This window comes from Molossus molossus, unplaced genomic scaffold, assembly GCF_014108415.1.
Source record: "Molossus molossus isolate mMolMol1 unplaced genomic scaffold, mMolMol1.p scaffold_m16_p_15, whole genome shotgun sequence".
NCBI lineage: Eukaryota > Metazoa > Chordata > Mammalia > Chiroptera > Molossidae > Molossus > Molossus molossus.
This window is the reverse complement of record NW_023425350.1, coordinates 70561728-70581062: the sequence shown is the minus strand read 5'-3', so window position 1 is coordinate 70581062 and position 19335 is coordinate 70561728. Positions and strand designations below refer to the sequence as shown.

The 19335-nt window shown below is 44.6% G+C and overlaps 1 protein-coding gene across 2 annotated transcripts; it reads right to left on the bottom strand.

The window, feature by feature from the left end:
* Positions 1–299: 299 nt before the first annotated feature.
* ZNF2 (zinc finger protein 2) lies at positions 300–12759 on the bottom strand. 2 transcript variants are annotated; one of them, XM_036263183.1, is made up of 5 exons: positions 12713–12759; positions 7659–7730; positions 4662–4788; positions 2644–2757; positions 306–1932 (listed from the first exon to the last, which is right to left on the bottom strand). In XM_036263183.1, the coding sequence occupies exons 2-5, from the start codon at positions 7710–7712 to the stop codon at positions 842–844; spliced, it is 1386 nt and encodes a 461-aa protein (XP_036119076.1). In that variant the 5' UTR covers positions 7713–7730; positions 12713–12759; the 3' UTR covers positions 306–841. The 2 variants fall into 2 exon arrangements, with proteins under 2 accessions (XP_036119077.1, XP_036119076.1); XM_036263184.1 differs by lacking the exons at positions 7659–7730; positions 12713–12759 and adding an exon at positions 3156–3198 and having other exon boundaries at positions 300–1932; positions 4662–4775.
* Positions 12760–19335: the final 6576 nt, after the last annotated feature.

The window sequence follows — 19335 nt, the reverse complement described above, 5'->3', positions numbered from 1 at the left end:
ATTATCAACTTAAAAATTAGCCTGCTGCCAGTGTGGCTCATTAGTTGAGTGTCGACCCATGCACCAAGAGGTGCCAGTTTGATGCCCATTCAGGGCACATGCCCAAATTGTGGGCCCGATCTCCAGTGGGGGGCATGCAGGAGGCAGTCAACTGATATTCTCTCTCATTGATGTTTCTCTCTCTCACTCCCCCTCCCTCTCTCTTAAAAATCAATAAAGAAAAAAAATTAGCCTGCTATATTTGGTCAGGCTAATTCGGTGAGGTGTGTGATATTAGCTGGTATTGATTTCATGAGCCTTATGTAGTCCACGGGCCAGATGTTCCCCACCCCTGAACCCTGTAATAAGTGCTCAATAAGTGTTAGCTATTAGTACTTAGTAGCAGTATTCAAGAAATCTAAAAGCTGGGATATACAAAACACGTCAATGCCCCAAAAAGCTCCAAGAGAGGGACTAATAGCTATAAAAAGAACTATCTAGGAAAAACAGTCCCATGCTGATAGAACTTTTCCTTTCTCCTCCTGTTGTAGCCTCCAGTTATTTAAAGTGCAGTGATATCAGGGGCCTCAGATAAGAGGTGTGTCTTAGGATCAACTCCTAACATTTATCCTATTGCCTGAGAAGCTCCTGCAAAATTTTGACTCTTAAAAGTCGCACCCTAATTTCTAGCATCCCACTTCTGTAACACGGTAAACAGAGTTTTGATTCAAACACTGTGGTAGCAGAGGCAGGAAAGGAGAGGAGTAGCCAGAATAGGCAGAATGATTAATTGATGGATTTAAAATGGGGAAGACCTATTTTAAGTTTTCATGGAGGTCCTTTGACTAAAGCTTAACTCAGTTCAGTCTATTCCCTGTTTGGCATAGCGCCGTTGATGTTGAATAACTGACGATTTAGAACTAAACACTTTCCCACATACACTGCATTCAAAGGGCTTCTCTCCTGTATGAACCCTCTGATGTCGTGTAAGCCGGCTTCTCTGGCTAAAGGCTTTCCCACATTCGCTGCATTCATAGGGCTTGTCCCCAGTGTGAATCTTCTGATGCTGTGTAAGGGATGAGCGGTCAAAGAACGCTTTCCCACACTCGCTGCACTGGTAGCGAGGCTCTCCAGCATGAGCTTTTTGATGTCTATTCAGCGATGAGACACCATAGAAGGCTTTCCCACACTCAGTACACTCGTATGGCTTCCGGCCAGTGTGGATGAGCTGGTGTCGAGTAAGAATGCTTTTCTGGCTAAAGGCTTTCCCACACTGATTGCATTCATAAGGACTTTCTCCAGTATGAATTCTCTGGTGTCGAGTGAGGGATGAACGGTCAAAGAAGGCTTTCCCACACTCGCTGCATTTAAATGGCTTCTCTCCAGTGTGAATTCGCTGATGCACAGTTAGGGATGAGCGGTCAAAAAAGGCTTTCCCACATGCGCTGCATTCGTAGGGGCTCTCCCCAGTGTGAGACATCAGATGTCTGCTGAGACTGCACCTGTGACTGAAGGCTTTCCCACACTCGCGGCATTTAAAGGGCTTCTCTCCAGTGTGAATTTGCTGATGTACAGTTAGAGATGAACGGTTGAAAAAAGCTTTCCCACACTCATGGCAGTCATAGGGCTTCTCTCCCGTGTGAGTTCTCTGATGGCGGATAAGGGATGAGTGGTCAAAAAAGGTCTTCCCACAATCGCTGCATTCCTGGCCTCTGTCTTTAGTGAGAAGTTTCTTGGGAGGGGATGACCTTTGCCGCAAGCTTTCTTCCTGGGGAAGGGATTTCTTGCAAGTCTCCACCGCAGGGCTTTCCTTCTTTGTTTCCAACGCACCTTCCAGTGCATGAACTTCCAACTTAGGACACAGAGGACCTTTTTCCCCAAGCTTTTCCTTCGACATTCCTTCTGACTTTTCTTCTTCTGAAGCACCTTGAATCTCAGGCTTAGCCTCCTGGTCTGGAAATGGAGAGAAAACACAGATGCAGTTTCTTTCCTGAGATAGAAAATATTACAGCGGAAAGAAGAGGTACTATGATAAATCTGGAAAGTAATACAGTCACTGCATTGCTTGCTCCCACAAACAGCTATACACTTCAGGTAAAGACTGAGACTTGGGAATAAAGAAAGCAGGGAACAAAACTGACATTGGACATCTCAGAAGAGAAAAGAGTTTCCATGGGGAGCATAGCTAGGATAATTAGTAGAGTATGCAAAGTGAAGGGGATGGTGAGAAATAGGAATATCAAACTGAACAGGCAACAGGACAGATCTGAGAATAGCATTTGGTGAATAAAGATTAATAATACCAGTCCTTGCCAGGTGGGAGCATCGTCCCATGCACCAAGAAGGTTATGAGTTCAATTCCCAATCAGGGCACATATCTAGATTATGGGTTCAATTCCTGGTCAGGGTGTGCACAGGAGGCAACCAATAGATATTTCTCTCTCACATTGATGTTTCTTTCCCTTTCCCTCTTAAATCAGGTGAGGATAAAAAAAAAAGATGATACCTTTAGGTGTAGAAAAAAATGAAAGCTGGTGGGTGGTAGAGAATAACACTAAAGCAGAAGATGTGAATTTGAGAAAAAGGTGATAACTAATACTCCCTCCCACAAACCCCAAATAACCACAGAACAAAACTCTGCCCTACCCTGTTCAAAGCAGTTACCTAGAGAAATGTTCCCTGGCCATCTTCTCTCATCAGATCCATGAAAATCAACTATCCAAGGCTTATCCTCTCTCTTCAACTGGAAAATCACATCAGGTTGAGGAACTGGAAGTCCTGCTCATGGAGAAAGAAACAAGCCAGGTATATGACAAAAATACACAACCACTCTAAAGCTTAATCCCAGCCTCTAGGTCTTTCAGAGAGAAAATACAGAAGGCAGATCATACATGCCAAGAATGTGGAACACAAAGTAATGCAGAAGATGCAGGGATATCTGGATGGAGGTCAACACTGAGGTTCTAAAAAGGAACAAGAAGCACTTGGTCAAAAGTTGACAAAAACCCTTGAATGAATGTGTTTATTTGTCCTCCAGAGGTGAATGGGATGCTCCTGGCTTTACTGCTGGTAGGATGGGCGGGAACAGTCCTTGGTTCAGGGAAGATAAATATGAAAAAAAATATCACCTTGAGTAAAAACATGTAATTAAAGTGCTTTTTTCTTTGTTTGCTTACCCATTAGTATTATGCTTTTATTTAAATAAGTGGGTCAAGTTCACTGCAGGAAAATTAGAGATACGTATAAGTCAAAAGAAAAACCACCTTTTATACTTTATATTCATTTTTTAAAACTTCTATTTATTTCTATGCTGAAAGGTACCTACAGATATACTCTGCTAAAAACTGGATAATTAAATAATGTTATTTGTAAACTTTGCTTTTTCACATAACAAATTTAAAAATTATTTTATTTCAAATAAGCACATATATACCTCACCATTTTAATGGCTACCTGATACTATATTGAATGGAATAATCTAATTTATTTAATCTCATGCTGACAGACATTTCAAATTGCTTTCAACGTTTTTCTATTTAAAAAACAATATGAAGAACATGTACATACAGCATGGGCTGCTAATCCCTTGGGACAAATTTCTAGAAGTGAACTTATCCATTTTTGGTTATACAAATTCCCCTCCTAGAAACAGTCTTAAGGTCTAAACTTCCCTTGCATTGAACCCCCAACTTGGGAAAGAGAGGCACCTTCTTACTGGCCCCAGGATCCTCTCTCCAGTTGTATGCTGATTCTCTGCTGACAAAGAGGCCACATCCATCACCTCCCTGCGGCTTCCTGTCTCTGACCTGATAAATTCTGCATCACAGTATTTCGTCCCACCAAAGCCTGTGACAAAGGCTTAGCAGTCTCCTTTGATGCTCCATGAACATTATTCTGTTTCCCTATTTGTCCTGTTTCAGTTAATCCAGGGGGTGTTACACTTGTTTGTTTGACCTGCCTTGCATGAAATCTACAATGTGACTCATTTTACTGCCACCCGCTGCTTATTGGAGGCCTGGTTCTGAATCTGCACACTCTCCCAGCCTCTAATTCTGGAGGCTCCTCAGAGGTTCTCATTACCTAAGGAGCCCAACTTTACTTCTCATGAATACGTGACATCAGCAGTAACTCTTAATTTTCCCTTTGTCATGAAAGTCTCTAACTGCAGAGTCGCCTCTGTAGGCACTTAAGACAAATATTCAAAAGCAAACACATTTCCAGTGACCTACTCTGAGGTACAACCTTGTATTCCCATCCCTACACAACCTTCTTTTAAAGTGAAACACGTCTCCCCTCCTCTGCTTCTAGTGACTGATGAGTTGGGGGAAGAGCTGGACATAAATAACTCGGCCTCTTCTGCTCACCCCCTCTGGAGAGCCAGGTCCCTGCAGCAGGCAAACCTCTGCTCTGCTCCTCCGGGCCCTCTGTGCTGCAGGGCCAGGCTGCTGAGCAAGGGAGCCTCTGGTGGTCCCTGCTTATGGCTCAAGAGTAAGTCTGTCCAATGCTGGAGATCAGGATTAGGAAGCCACTGTCGCTGTACACCTAAGCCACATCCTTCTACTCTTCTATCTTGTCTCTCAGTGGTTCAGAACTCAGGTGGGAGAAGAGGTATCATTTATTAGCCCCTCAACCCCACATTAACACAGTCCAGAGTCCAGTTACTTATGGGAAGCTCTCCTTACCAAGCGAGACAATACTCTCATAGTTCTCCAGCATCACCTCCTTGTAGAGGTCCCTCTGAATAGGGATCAGATGCCTCCACTCTTCATCTGTGAAAATCACGGCCACATCCATGAATGTCACTGATTCCTGGAAACACAACCACATTCTCCCTTACTCGTAACCCTTCTCTTTACATGGACCAGACAAAACTGTCCTAACAATGACAGCCCTGGAGGTTGTGAAGGGAGGGGAAGGAAAATGGTTCTGACAAAGTAGGGCTTTGACACACCTGGAAAAAGTAGCGTCATCCCCCTTGGTGATAATCCCACACCACCATAATCACAGCTGAGCCTCTGAGTATCAAGGCTCTTTTTTCCCCCCAAAACTTACAGAAAACTTGCTAGAGCCCTGGCCAGTTTTGCTCAGTGGTAAGAGCATGGGCCCACACACTGAATTGCAGGTTGGATTCCTGGTCAAAGGCAACGTACCTCTGTTGCAGGTTTGATCCCGGCCCTGGTCAGGGTCATGTGGGAGGCAACCAATCAAGTTGTTTCTCTCACATCGATGTTTCTCTCTCTTCCTACCTCCCACTCTATCTAAAAATCAATGGAAAAGTATCCTCAGGTGAGAATTAAAAAAGAAAACTTGCAAGATAGATACAAAGAATTCCCATGGACCCTTCACCCAGCCCCCCCAAATGTTAACATCTTCCATAATTGCTTTATCTTCCTGTCTCTCTGGTATATACATCTTCTTCTATATTCTTCCTGGACTTTTTTTTTTCTTTTTAAAATTTATTGGGATGACACTGATTAATAAACTTGTATAGGTTTCAAGTGTACAATTCTATGATACATCATCTGTGTATTGTATCGTGTCTCTACCACCCAAAGTCAAATTATCTTCCGTCACCACATATTTAGCCCCCTTTACCCTTTACTACCCACCCACTCCCCTTTCCTCTGGTGACCAAAATACTGCTGTCTGCGTCTATGAGTTGTTGTTTTCTTGTTTGTTCATTTGTTGCTTTCAGTTTTATATTCCACATATGAGTAAAATAATATGATTCCTGACTTTTTCTGACTTATTTCACCTAGCATGATATTCTCAAGATCCATCCATGTTTTCACAAATGGTAGTATTTCATCTTTTCTTCTGGCTAAGTAGTATTCTATTGTATGGCATGTACCACCTCTTCTTTATCCAGTTATTTATTGAAGGACGCTTTAGTTTCTATGTCTTAGCTACCATGAATAATGCTTGGTGTCCCATGACTTGAGCACTAGTCCTGGTTCTCTCGGCCACCTGATATTGTTCTGATCTAGTCTGTGTACCATAGAGGTGATCAGTGCTTAGGTCATGTCATCTTCAGTTCACAGTGAGAATTTTCCAGTGTTTTATGGTGGATTTTCACAGCCTCCTGACTTTGCTCCAGATTCCAGGGTGAATTCCATCTGGAGATCTTTAGCTTCCATTAGCCTCTAGTGACTGATCCTTCTTGCCGTAGCGACTGTTCCTGGTGACAGCTCTCTGGAAAATCAAGGCTCCCCATGTGTTTTCCCACTACTTCCTATAGATCACCAGTGTGTTATGAAAAGATGTAACTCAAGAACATGCAGATGGAGGAGATGTATAGGACAAGGCCTGGGGAAAGGGCACCTCCACGTGTTCGTTCATCAACTCGCAAGTCCTTCCTGCGCTTGAGAGTAACTTGCCAACATGATGTCCCTTTACTCATTAATATTTTCTTTATTATTATTATTTTTTATCCTCACACGAGGACATTTTTGCATTATCTTCAGATACAGTGGGAGGGAGAGAGGGAGGAAGAGAGAGAGAGAAACATCGATGTGAGAGAGACACATCGACTGGTTGCCTCCCACACAACCCCAACCAGGGCTGGAGACAAACTGCAACCAAGATACGTGTCCTTTAGCAGGAACCAAACCCAGGACTCTCTGGTCCGCAGGCCTACGCTCTAACCGCTGAGCCAAACCAGCCAGGGCTACTTATTAATGTTTTAATGTATATTTTGTAAAAAGAAAGATTTTCTTTTTAATCCTCGCCCAAGGATATTTTTACATTTATCATCAGATAGAGTGGGAGGCAGGGAGGGAGAGAAACATTGATGTGAGAGACACATCGACTGGTTACCTTCTGCACGACCCAACCAGGGCTGGGACGAACTGCAACCAAAGTATATGTGCCCTTGACTGGAACTGAACCCAGAACTCTCTGGTTCACAAGCCAACACTCTAACCACTGAGCCAAACTGGCCAGGGCCAAGGATATTCTCTTATATAATGACAGTATAATTAGGAAAATAAAGAAAACAGCATTGACATTTTACTATTATCTGATCTACAGCTTTATTCAAATTCCACCCATTGTCTTTTTGACACAATGATGTTGACTAGATCATCTTTAGGATCCCTCTCATTTTACTCTAATGTTCTGTGATTCTGTAAGACTGCATCTTCACCCCACATCCTAAAACCCCAGCTGAGTCTCCAGTGTGTCTGTAGAAGTTTTAAGCCAGAGCATGGAATTCCTTTGGGTGGGAATGGGGCAAGCAGAGGTCTCTGCCCACCAAACTGTCCTCAGAAAGCTCATGACCTCATTGAGGTGCTCACATTCCCCAGCCTAATCCAGCACTCCCCGGAGTATCTGGGGCTTGCTTTCAGTCCATAAATGGATGTACAAGGAGAAGTCAGGACTAAATCAACCCACTGTTCCCCAAACCTTCTAATCAGACACGTACAATAATTTTTCAGGTAAAATCAGAGTGAAGGCCACAGAGGCCGTGTGCCTGACGACAGGCTGGTGAGCACATACGTGAAGTGTTCAAGGCCAGAAAAGGTCACTGAAGGATACCAAAAGTCAAATGGAAAGGAAGCACTCCCTGTGGAATCCTTCCTCTACCTGGTGGGTCTGATCAAAAAAGCTCCAGGAGAGAGAAAGAAAAGGGGTTATATTCTGGAGACAAAGTATTTCAAAAACAGAAAAGTCTACGTCACCTGGCATCTGGCCGTCGGAGCCACAGCAGCCATTCCCTCCCGTGTGCTCTCCATGTACGAAGGGACAGAGTCCTAATGAAGGAAAGGTGTGGGATGAGAAAGAAAGCACGAGAAAGACCAGTCTTGTTTGTAGTTTTCTGACCCATGAAGCAAGAAATCTCCATATACCCATGAGTTACATATCCGTCCTCAATTCAATACCCTACACAAAGGGAAGCAAATTAAAGCAAGGCCAGGGACAATTCTACTCTGCCCAGAACTGGAGCAAAAGGCACGGGTATTGCTATTCAGAACACAATGTGGTGCTTGGTTTACTGTGATCCTGGAGGCAAAGTTTTGGTTCCTGGGTGTCAAAAACAGATTAAGGCTCATACTGTACTTATAAATTCACATTAAAAACATAAGAAGCCCTGGCCAGTTAGGCCCAAGGACCTAAGGGTCTCAGGTTCGATTCCCGGTCAAGGGCATGTACCTGAATTAGTACAATGCGATTCTGGCCCTGGTCAGGGTCATGCAGGCGGCAACCAGTCAATATGTCTCCCTCACATCAATGTTTCTCTCTCTTTCTCTCCCTCTCTCCTTTCCACTCTGTCTAAAATCAATGGAAAAATATCCTTGAGTGAGGATTAAAAAAAATTTTATAAATGACTACACAGACACCCAAACTTTCCTCAAAGGAAAAATACCCTATTTATAGCCTTGTGCTCAAGGAGCAGCCCATGGGCAGCCACTTTGAATAGGCCACAGGTGGGCTATGCACAGGCTGACCGGAAGACTAAAATGTGCTCTGGCTTGAAGAGATGACATCCTTCCTCATGAATGTAAACTAAGAAATGTCAGAGCAACAAGTGGGTGATGAGCTGAAAGAATATAATGGCCGGAAGTAGCCACGAGGATTACAGGAACCAGTTACCAGGAAGCAGAACCCATGAGTATGTGGGAGGTAGGACTAGAAGCAGTCAGGGGGAAGCGTAGCCAGTCCCATTAGTGGTAAAGCACTGAAGTAAAGATTCAAGAATTCCTGGCCCTGAAGTCCTTCATTTCCCTACTACCCCTGGGCTCCAATTTGCAAAGAGACCAGCCTTATTTATTCTTGGATTTCTTTTCTTTTTTAATTTTTTTTTCTTTATTGATTTTAGAGAGAGAGGAAGGGAGAGGGAGAGAGAGAGAGAAACATTGATGAGAGAGAACATTGACTGGCCACCTCCTGCATGCCCCCCACTGGAGATTTGGCCCACAAGCTGGGCATGTGCCCTGACTGGGAATCGAACCATCAACCTCTTGGTGCATGGGTCGAGACTCCACCACTGAGACACACTGGCCAGGCTATTCTTGGATTTCCATAAGACTCCAACACTCTTAGGCTTTGTGTGAATTCTTACCACTACCCTCTCTCTAGCTAAGTATGATTCAATTTCTTACAATCAAGAGTCTAAGAAGCCTTCACCAGTGTGGCTCAGTTGGCTGGGCATCGTCCCATATACCAAAAGGTATATGTTCAATTCCTGGTCAGGGCACATGCCTAGGTTGCAGGCTTGATCCCCAGTAGGGAGCATTCAGGAGGCAGCTGATCGATGTTTCCCTCTCACATGGGTGTTTCTCTCTCTCAAAATCAATAAAAAATATATATTTTAAAAAGATTCTAATTAAAGCATAGTTAAATCAAGCATTGCTGGGATTTATGAGTGGGATGGGGAGAGAATGCGATCCTGGGAGGGAGGAAAAGGTATGGCTTGCTGACTGCTCTCCTGCAATCAAGGGAGTGTGTTCACCCATCCTTGTTTTGCATTCATCCATTTATCCAACCAACATGTGTCCAGCACTATTGAGCAAGCCCCAAAACACTTTCCTTGTCCTCTAAAAGCTTATAGCTTAGCACACAGAACAAGTAAGTAACCAAAATAATATTTCACTGCAGGATGGATAAGTGCTTTAAAGAGATATGAACAGCAAACTATGAGAGCTCATAGAATGGCAGATGTCTAGGGTGCGACAGAACTGTGGGAAAAGAGGAGATTGGAGAAGCAAGCAGAAACCAGCTAGATCCAGGAGATCTTTTTGTGGTCCCTTTCCTATACATGACATGGGGATCACTGAAGGATTTAAGCATGGAAGTGTCATTATTAGGTTTTAGGAAGATCACTGCAATTTGTATCAAGGACCTTGAAATAATACACACTCTTTGACCCGGGATTCTCCCTTAGTTTATCCTAAGGAAATAAGAATATATGCAAAGCTTTTTCTTAATTATCAGTAACACTAGCCTTTATTGAGTATTTTATGTGGAAACCTTCCAATCATTTTGTATGTATTATCTCATTTAATCCTTACAATACAGGAGATTTGGTTAATTGATGATCCAACTCATCTACACAATGGAACACCATTAAACATCCTATTAACTAGCATTTTTTGAGCATCTGCATTTGCTACTGATCAGGCAGGCACTGTGCTATCTTTTCATGAAAATAAATCATTATAGTACAGAGGTTAAAAACTGCTAGACAGACCTGGGTCAAATTCTACCTCAGCCTAACAAAGCGCATGGCCTGGTAGATATCTGGCTTTCAACATTTGGGTACTTAGCACAGTGCCATCCCTGGATCTCACAGTGTTTCAGGAGAAAACACTCTTCAAAATCTTATTCTATATCTTCAAGTGAGCCCTTATCTAAAGCTTTTACTGTTCCAGTCCTAGCTCCATAGCTACTCCAAACCTCCATGGCTACCATTCAATTTTAGCAGAACACTATCTTTTTTATACTGAGCTTCACAAGAGTGAGTTCCAAGGGAGGCAGAATCATGAGGAAGAAAGCAATACACAGACCTGGAATTATTAACTGATTACTTATGCCAACAGCTGACCCGTTATTTTAATGCCTACTTCATGCAGCTGTAAATAGACTATTAATGTGAAGCATTTATCTTACAGTGTGTTCAGTAAATGAGAGTCCCTATTCTTTCTACTACCCAATATGAACCCATTCATCCTATCATTCAATGAATATTATGTACTAGGCAGCAGGGGAGTGAGGTCAACAAAACAGAAATGTCTGTGTCTCTAGGACTTCACCTTAGTATCCCACAACTGTCTCCTACGTTCTTTTACACTATTGTTCTTGCTCAGAATCAGCTCCCCACATTATCCCGTTTTTCTTTCTCCAGCATCTCCCAATCTCTCCAGTACCTTCTTTCCATGTTTAAACTATCTGAAACTATCTTCACTGAATCCCATGGCCTCCCTCTAGCAAAACAGTTCTCATTTAGGCTTCCCTTCATGACCAAACTTCTTGGATGAATAGTATATACCTATCTATTCCTCATCCTCACCACCTATTCTTGAATTGTTATTCTGCTCTTGCCATCCTTCACACACCTGAAACTGCATGCTTGAAAACTAACAATACCTTTCTGAGCTATAATCCTTTTCTCCTTATATATTTTTCTGCAGCTTTTGACTTTTTGACGTGTTTTTGCTGATACTGCACTAGTCTGACTTTCTTCCTCCCACTAACACTGCATCTCTCTGTGACTTTTTCCCAATCTTGCCCTGGGAACACAGATGCTGCCCAAGGCTCAGTCTTTGTACAACGTTCTCCTTTCTATCCCTCACACCAGGCACTCCATTTTCCACCTCTTCAGAGATGGTTCCCAGTGTAGTCCCAACCCCTCTTCCAAAGTCACCTTGCATTTCCAAATGACTGCAATTTTTAATTAGGCATTCCGCCAGCACCTCAAAACCATCTGCCCTCAGCAATTCTCCATATCAACTCCTCTCACTGGTTTTACATTTCTATGACATGTTCTAGTATTCTCCCAGGTGCCCCAAATTCAAACTCTTACCTCACTTTCTTTCTTCCCAAATTTAGTTAATCACTAGGTCCTTCTGAGTCTTCTCTTGCAAGGTCATGTGTGTTCTCTCTAACACTGACACCATCATAATTGAGGTCCATAACAGCTTGCTTCAGGAAGACTATCACTTACCAACCATTCCTGACTCTCTGCCACTAGTCCCTTCCTCTCCCTAGTCCTGGATGTGACCTCTAGTACATCTGTCCCAAAATAGTTTTATCTCTGTCAGTCCCTGGATCCGACTCATACAATCACCTTGTGTATCTGTCTAGTCCTGATCCTCATTCAACCTCCTCCATGAAGCCGCCCCCTACCGCGATCACTCATGGGGATGTCAAGGTAGGAGCTAAGGAGTCAGTCTGAGGTGGTTTCTGGGAAAGAGGGAGGGGCTGGAGTGGGCGGTACCCTAGATGTAGTGTCAGTTCCACCCACTTTTAGTAAGCACTCATAATGCAAAGAAGTGGAGGGAGGAACGGAGTATTTTAACATCATAACTTCGTGGTTAAATATGTTAACTTTTTGCAATTTGGTCTCTGGCTCTGCGTGAGTGACTAAGCAGCTTTGCAGTTTGAACTCAGGCTACATGACAAACTGCACTCCCCGTGTTGTCTGTTGAATCAGTACCTGTTTTACAAGTTTGTTTTACGAGCTCCAAGGGAAACTGAGGCAATGGTCACAGTCTTGTGACACCCCCTGCTGCCCACGTCTCCTCACTACAACCGTTGGCCCTATCTTATAACTATCTGCTGACCATGAATTAACGGAAATTGGAAAGCCCAGTTGCTCTAACCAATCAGAAAACGTATAGTGTATGCGTATGGCTTTGCTTCCCTTTGCAGCCATTCCACTTAACGGTCAGATTCTTGCAGGTTTTGCCTTTAAAAACTCTGCCCCACCGCCCCTGCAGTGCACCCGGAGGCTCTGTCTGCCTCGTCTGCAAACCGCTTCTGAACAAAACTGTCTTCTGTCTCAGAACGGTCTCCAAAAATTTCGTTGACAGGAGCAAGACTCCAAACTTCCAACCTGAAAATCGGCATGTGACAGATAGTGGGTGTACCTGGAAGCACACACACACAACGCACGCAGGCTCTGCCGTGTCACCCCGTTCTACTCCTACAACACCTCCCCTAGGTGCTCAGTGTCCCCTTCTCACGGCCGCTGCGCTCACTTGGCATTTCAAAGACACATTTCCGCAGCCCTCACCTCCGGGACTCAGCGCTGGGGACCCAGGAAGACGGCGCCTCTTCGGGTCGGGAAAGCGATGCGCCTGCGCCAAGGGCTCTGACGCCTGCGTGCCCAATCAATGCTCGGCCTTCGCACGGACTGCATTCCCCAGAAGTCTCAGCGGCCGGCGCGCGTAAATGTGATGTAGGAAAGCTGCGCCGGCCTGCGCTCCTGGAAGGGGCTGGCAATGCCGAAGCGGGTGGGTCGTGGCTATGCTGTAGCCGCGACAGAGAGAGGGAACGGGCGTGCCTTGTGGTCTGTAGCCCAGCAGCATAGGCAGCACAGGGATGCTCTTTAGAAATGCAGCCTCCCCATGGCTGGTAAGCTCAGTGGTTAGAGCGTTGTCTCTCAGACCGAAGGGTTGTGGGTTTGATTTCCCGGTGAAGGGCACGTACCTGGGTTTCAGGTTCCATCCCTGGCCCTGGTTGTGGCGTGTGCAGGAAGCAACCAACTGATGTGCCTCTCTCACATAGATGTCCCCGCCCCTTCCCCTACCTCCCTTTCACTCTCTCTAAAAGTCAATGGAAAAAATATAGTACTTGGGTGAGGATTAACACACACAAAAATATAGAAGGAAAGAAATGCAGCCTCCCCACAGTCACTGAGCCAGTGCCTCTCTCACAATACCCTCAGGGATCCACATGCACATTGAAGTTTGAGAAGTGCTGAACTAACCAGACTTCGTTGGCCTTTCCACCTCCACACTTCTGTTGGCAGCTATGACCACGTCTCTGGCTGGTTGCAGTTGGTTCTTTGTTTAAGGCTTTAATGATACAAAACCTTATAATAGAGGGACTCTCACCACGTGCTGCTGAGACCTAATGGTCCTGGGACTAGCAAGGACAGTTTCTCAGGAAGAGTGGCCTCTGTACTGGGTTTCCATGGTGAGGGGAGAGCTATAACTTCTTCCCCTTCAAGTCTGCATCCCTCCATGGCCTTGCCCTGGGACTTGCTTTGTGTTGTTCACCTGTTTTATATCCACAGGTCTCCTCCATGTCTATATTTTCACAAGGCCTAGTGCAGGATTTGCATATTGAAGGCCCAGTAAGCAACTCTCCGATGGAGTAGCGAGACTGTGGTTATACTTCAGCTCCCTCCAGCCTGCAGTGGCCTGTAGCCTGTGGAGTGTGTGTGTGTGTGTGTGTGTGTGTGTGTAGGGGGTGGGGGGCTCATGCAGCTGTGTACAAGGGTGCTCGCTCTGATGTAGGCAGGCTAGAGGCTGCCTCTCAGCTCCTTTTGACTGAACTCTGTCCCCAGAACCATGGAGGTGACATGAGAACTGTTTATAGAGTCTGGGAGCTATAAATGCCATAAGGGTTAGCCTTCCTTATGGCTACCTTCCTGGTTCTCCCTTCTCAGGACCCTGCTCCTCCTCCAGAGAGAGACCCAGGAGAAGAGGGAACAACCAGTTTATTCATGAAATCCAGGCCCCAGGTGAGTTGAGAGCCTCTTAATTTTTCCTCAAAGCATGAACTATGGACATTTTTGCCTCATTTTCTCTGGAGCTTCTTTGTTTGCCAAAGGAAACTGACCCCAGTTCCTACTCTGCAGGAGGTTCAGCCCATCAAGGTGGATGCTGGCATCTCTGCCCTTTGCCTGGGGCTCTCTCCTCCCTTCTCAGTACACACTCAGACCCTTTGGTTTATTTCTGTAATGGGCACTGTGGTGGGTACCAAGGAGCATGAGAGAGCCCTGGCCTTGATGGTGTCACAATCACAGAGGAGAGAGGACTCTGGCACCTAGGATGAAGCCTAACCCAGGATCTGCATGGTTCGATGGCAGATGGAGTGGCACAAGCTACCCTTCCCATTAGTGTTTGGGGAAAGGAGAACCAGCCTGTGCTGGAGAGGGTGGGGAAGGCTTATGGAGAAGAGGGGACCAGGCAGTTCTGAGGTTGTGGATGGGTGAGGAGGCTGTTGGAGGCTGGATCCCTGTTCAAATGTTACCTTCCCGGATTAGTGAGGAGTCAGACTTCACTACTTTTTGGCTGTGTGACCTTAGACAGATCACATAAATTCTATGCATTAGTTTTGGCAACATTAAAAAGAGGTGAATAATCCTATTAACAATAACGATGAAAATAATAATAGCTGCTATTTACTGACAACCAAATATGTGTTGATAACTATCCTACTATTTATACTAACTCATTTCATCTTTAAAACATTCCTATTTTGAAGACTGGCAACTGAGGCACACAGAGGTAAACTGAGGAGAGCAAGGCACAGAGAGCTAAAGTAACTTGTTCATGGTTATCTAGCTAGTGAGGAAGGGATACTAGTTCTACAACCAGGTTGTCTGGCTTCAACATCCTAACCCCTCAGTCAATCATATGACTACCTCGGGTAGTTGCTGGAGTCTTCTAGCAAATGGAATTGCGTCATCCTTGTCAGTTTCAGTTGACATAGACAATGAGGGGGGTGGATGATGGTGATGATGGTAATTGATGCCAGAGGTGGATTTAGTTTTGGCTGTGGTAGGCTGGAAGAAGAGGGAGCACTAGGTGGAGGGCTGTGAATGAACCCAAGATGGTAGTTTAGCGGTATTCTAGGTTGATAATACACATTTAATCTTCTAGGGGATGGGAGAAACCCCACCAATAAGGAATCCTCCCAAGTAATTGGAGTAATAGTTTAAACCTCTTTGGCCTTGATATACACCATTGACCTTGATGTACAGCACTGACAGGTATACCAGACAGCTTAGTCTAGATCAGCCCCCCAGATCTCAGTGGTTCACACTAACAAAGGTGTATTTCTTCTTTAACAAATCAGCACTGGACTGGCTGTGACCCTGCTTCACACTGTCTTCCCTCTGGGATTTGGGCTGAAGAATCAACCCTGTTCTGGGCAATACTGTTCTTGTGGCAGGGGGACAGCGCCACATCAGAAGCAGGAAATAGCTCTTCCAGCTTCTGCTCATAGTGGCATGTGTCACTTCTGCTCACAAGCCATTGTCCCAAGCAGGTCATGTGTCCAAGCCTCATGTCCATGAGGTGGGAAGTATAAGCCTCCTATAGTGAGGGACCCAAAAGGAGGGGCAGTGACTATTTTGAACAAATAATTAGTCTCCCCCTATGTTCTTATGATATTCACTTACCCCACTCCACATAAAATCTCTCCCCAAGAGACAACCCTAAAGCTCCATCCTATCAAAACATCAGGATCAAAGTCCTGGGTGGTGTGATAGTCTTAACATCAGGTCTGAATGTTTCTCCTCTGGGTGTGGAGACCTACGAACTAAAAGGACAAGTTGCTTGAGTCCATATACATGGCATACAATCAATACTCCAGTTCAGAAAGAGGAAGCATGGGGGTGCTCAGCAGTCCCAGGGCCATGACAGTTATGAAATTCCACTGGGCAGACGTGGTGAGGCTCATTGACCTTGGGAGTGGGGACATCTTTGGCTCTAGCCTGATTCTGCTCCCTGGGTGGAGCTCTCAGTCCAGAGTTCTGCGCTCGTGGCTCTGCCCTTGGAATTCACTTCCTTTTGCAGTATCCTCCTTGGTCACAGACGAAGGTGAAGGTAGATTAGAAGCTCTCTTGAGGGCTAAGCAGTTGTTTCATCTTGCTTGGGTAGGTCGATGGCCCAGGGAATTTTGTCGGATTATGAACATTCAAGTGTAACTCTCAAAAACTTAATCAGCTTTTTATGTATTTAATTCCATCAGCTTCATGTATCAGTAGCTTTACACACAGTTATTTTTGAAATATTCCCTTTGCTTTAGACTTAATTGTGGAGCGTTTGGGATTTCCTTAGAAAAGCCATACTTTTGGTCACTCTAAGCAATTTGGTCCCACTGAAAAGATTTACTGGGAGCCATCTGAAATTATCCAGAAGTTTAAACAAAAGGTTTGACAAGCACACTCATGACTTGATCCTTGCCATTAGGCTGAGTTTTAATTGACCGGTGTCATGCAGAAATCTTATCTAGATTGTCTTTGACCAGTAGGAAGTGAGAATTGGTTCAGTGTCCAACCTTGCAAGTCCTGGAATTTCTGGACATTTTCTTTTTGCCTTTCATTTTTATTTTGCAAACTCTTGAGCTCAATTTTTCTCTTGTAATCAATAGTTGGTAGTCAATAACAACCAACTCACACTACTGGTATTTCCAGCCTCTTCTCATAACACCACAAGTCCATGCTTACATTGTTCATCTTTGAACTGATCGTAAGCAACCGTGTTACCAAAGAGTTAACCACCCAATTACAGGGGCTGCCATCTTGCAGGTGGTTTCCTCACTGCCTGGCCCTGAAACTAATGTCACATATTTTAGGCTTTCTGCTAGGGCAGAACCCGTTTGAGCACCTGTTTTTGTAATGAGTCAGTTTAAGCTAGTTATGCTAATGGCTCACTCTCAGAGACTTACACCCACATAACATGCAAGGGGGACTTTGCCCACACCCCTTCGCTCTGGGATCCCTCGCCATTCTCAGAGCAAAGGGGAAGAGCAATTGCAGAACCACCTCGGGCTCTGAAAGCTTTCGCTCATAGTAGTACATGTTGCTTCCTCCACATTCCATTTGTGAATAATTATTTGACCACACTTGGGTCAGTGAGATGGAAAGCTGTATCCTTGGGCGGGGGGGGGGGGGGGGGGGGGGAGGTATTTTGAACAAATACTTTTCCACAAGAGGTTACTATGGCAGTGAGTTTTCCTCAATTGATTATTTTGGATTTTTGTTTGTTTGTTTGTTAATGTAAAGTTGTTACTTTGATTTATTCTATGGAATCATTAGTGCCTAAGTGGGATTTGATTTTTATACATTTTTGGGGGAAAGTAGTGGTAGTTTATACTGCCTTCACTTACCTACTTTTTAGTTCATAGTATACAGATTACTGTGCAATTTAAGTCAAATGGGAGGTGTTCTACTGCTATTATAGAGGGTGACAGGATAGTTCTGGCTGGGCCCCCAGAATGGTTGTATCTTGTGGTGACTTGGGACTCAGGGTCTCACATTCAGGAATTGAAAAACAGTTAGGTTTTGGCAGGGAGGAGTCATGCTAATCAAACTCACAAAAGTCTTACTGATTCACCAGGTGGCTACTTGTTTTACTTTAGCTGAACTGTGCTGGCCAGCAGATATGGGGATAAATTGTAACCCCAAATTATTTGATTTGGCCTTAGTAAGAACTGTCATTAAAATCATAGGTCACAAGTTTTAAAAATACTTAATTAGAAGACTATTAATACTAGTGCATTTGAGAATGCAAATTACTAGAATATTCTTTACATTAGAAAATGCACTAGTATTGATGTCTATTGCTTAATTGATTCTAACTAAATGCAACTAAATTGAGAGTAAACTTCATGAGAAAATGGATTGCATTTATCCACCTAAGCAGAATGTCTCTGTGGGTCTGCTTCTCTGATTACATTTCAGAGCAGCTTGATATTGATACGAGTGGGCATTAAATGGGATGCTACAATCCTTGGAGTAGCTTAAATTATTTTTGACATGACAAAGCAAAAAATGGGGCACTGGGCTATCCAGGAACTCTCAAAATCCCTTCTTGCACACCCCAAGGTTCTGCTCAGACACTGGCTACTGTTCTCTCAGGGCCGCAGGTACGGTCCCGAGGGTGCAAGAGTGTGTTCTGTGTTTCAGGACCTGTTGACATTCGAGAATGTGGCTGTGGAATTCACCTGGTGGGAGGGGGACAGATGGACCATGCTCTCAAGGACCTGTACAGGGAGGTCATGCTGGAGAACTTCAAGAACCTGGCCTCCCTGGGTGAGCTCGGCCCCTCCAAAGCCCAAAGCCTGCCCATCAGGCCATCTTTATTACCATGATATTTACAAGCTCGGGGTGCTTAGGCCTATGGACTGAGTTTTGCCCTGGGGTTCTGAAATCAGACATTTACAATTATCTTTGGGGCCTAGATATTCCATATTTTTGCTGCTTATTCCTAGGAAAAGTCCTGCTCCGTACAAAGTTGAAGTTTCATGACTCTTCCCCAGGATAGTTCACATTGCCCATTCTTTGGAGGCTGTCCACACCTACGACATTTCCCACCTGAAAACCAAGGGCCAAAGCCTTGCCGCTAACAGACACTGGCACCATTTTTCTTTCTCTACTATCATGGCTTCCAGTGGCCAACCCACATGTGATCTGCCAGTTGGAGGAAGGGGAAGAGCCTTGCATATTAGAAAGAGAAATCTTAGCAGGTGCCCACTCAGGTGAGTAAGTGAGACCTAAGCTGCATTACACATAGTAAGGACCAGCTGTGGATGGGAAATTGCCCTGAACCTTCATCAGGAGCTCTCCTTTGAGAAGATTAGTCCATTTGCCAGGAATCCTTAACTCCAGTACTTTGAATACTTGTAGGTGTTTGTAATTGTCTCTGGTGTCAGAAGAAGAGATGTTCATTTTTCCCTCTAGTGTTAATCCTGCCTGGTACCCATCTCTGCCCACCTCTTCTGGGTTCTTGGTGCTACACATCATCACTGGATGTCACATAGTCAATGTTAGGTGGAATCTAAGGATCAGTCATTGTAAGTGGCCAGGTAATCCCATATTAGCAGGGTAAAGGGAGGTAGCAAGGGATCAGACAGAACAACTCAGTAGCCCAGAAATTAAAGGGTCATAGACCAGGACAG

Bases quoted from the DNA above. Each gene is read 5' to 3' on its own strand.
- ZNF2 (XM_036263183.1), bottom strand. From the start codon at position 7,712: ATGGAGAGCACACGGGAGGGAATGGCTGCTGTGGCTCCGACGGCCAGA. The intron at 2,758-4,661 runs GTAAGGAGAGCT...CTCCATGAGCAG, and splicing joins TGAGAGTATTGTCTCGCTTG to GACTTCCAGTTCCTCAACCT. The intron at 1,933-2,643 runs GTAACTGCTTTG...CTCCATTTCCAG, and splicing joins GCCAGGGAACATTTCTCTAG to ACCAGGAGGCTAAGCCTGAG.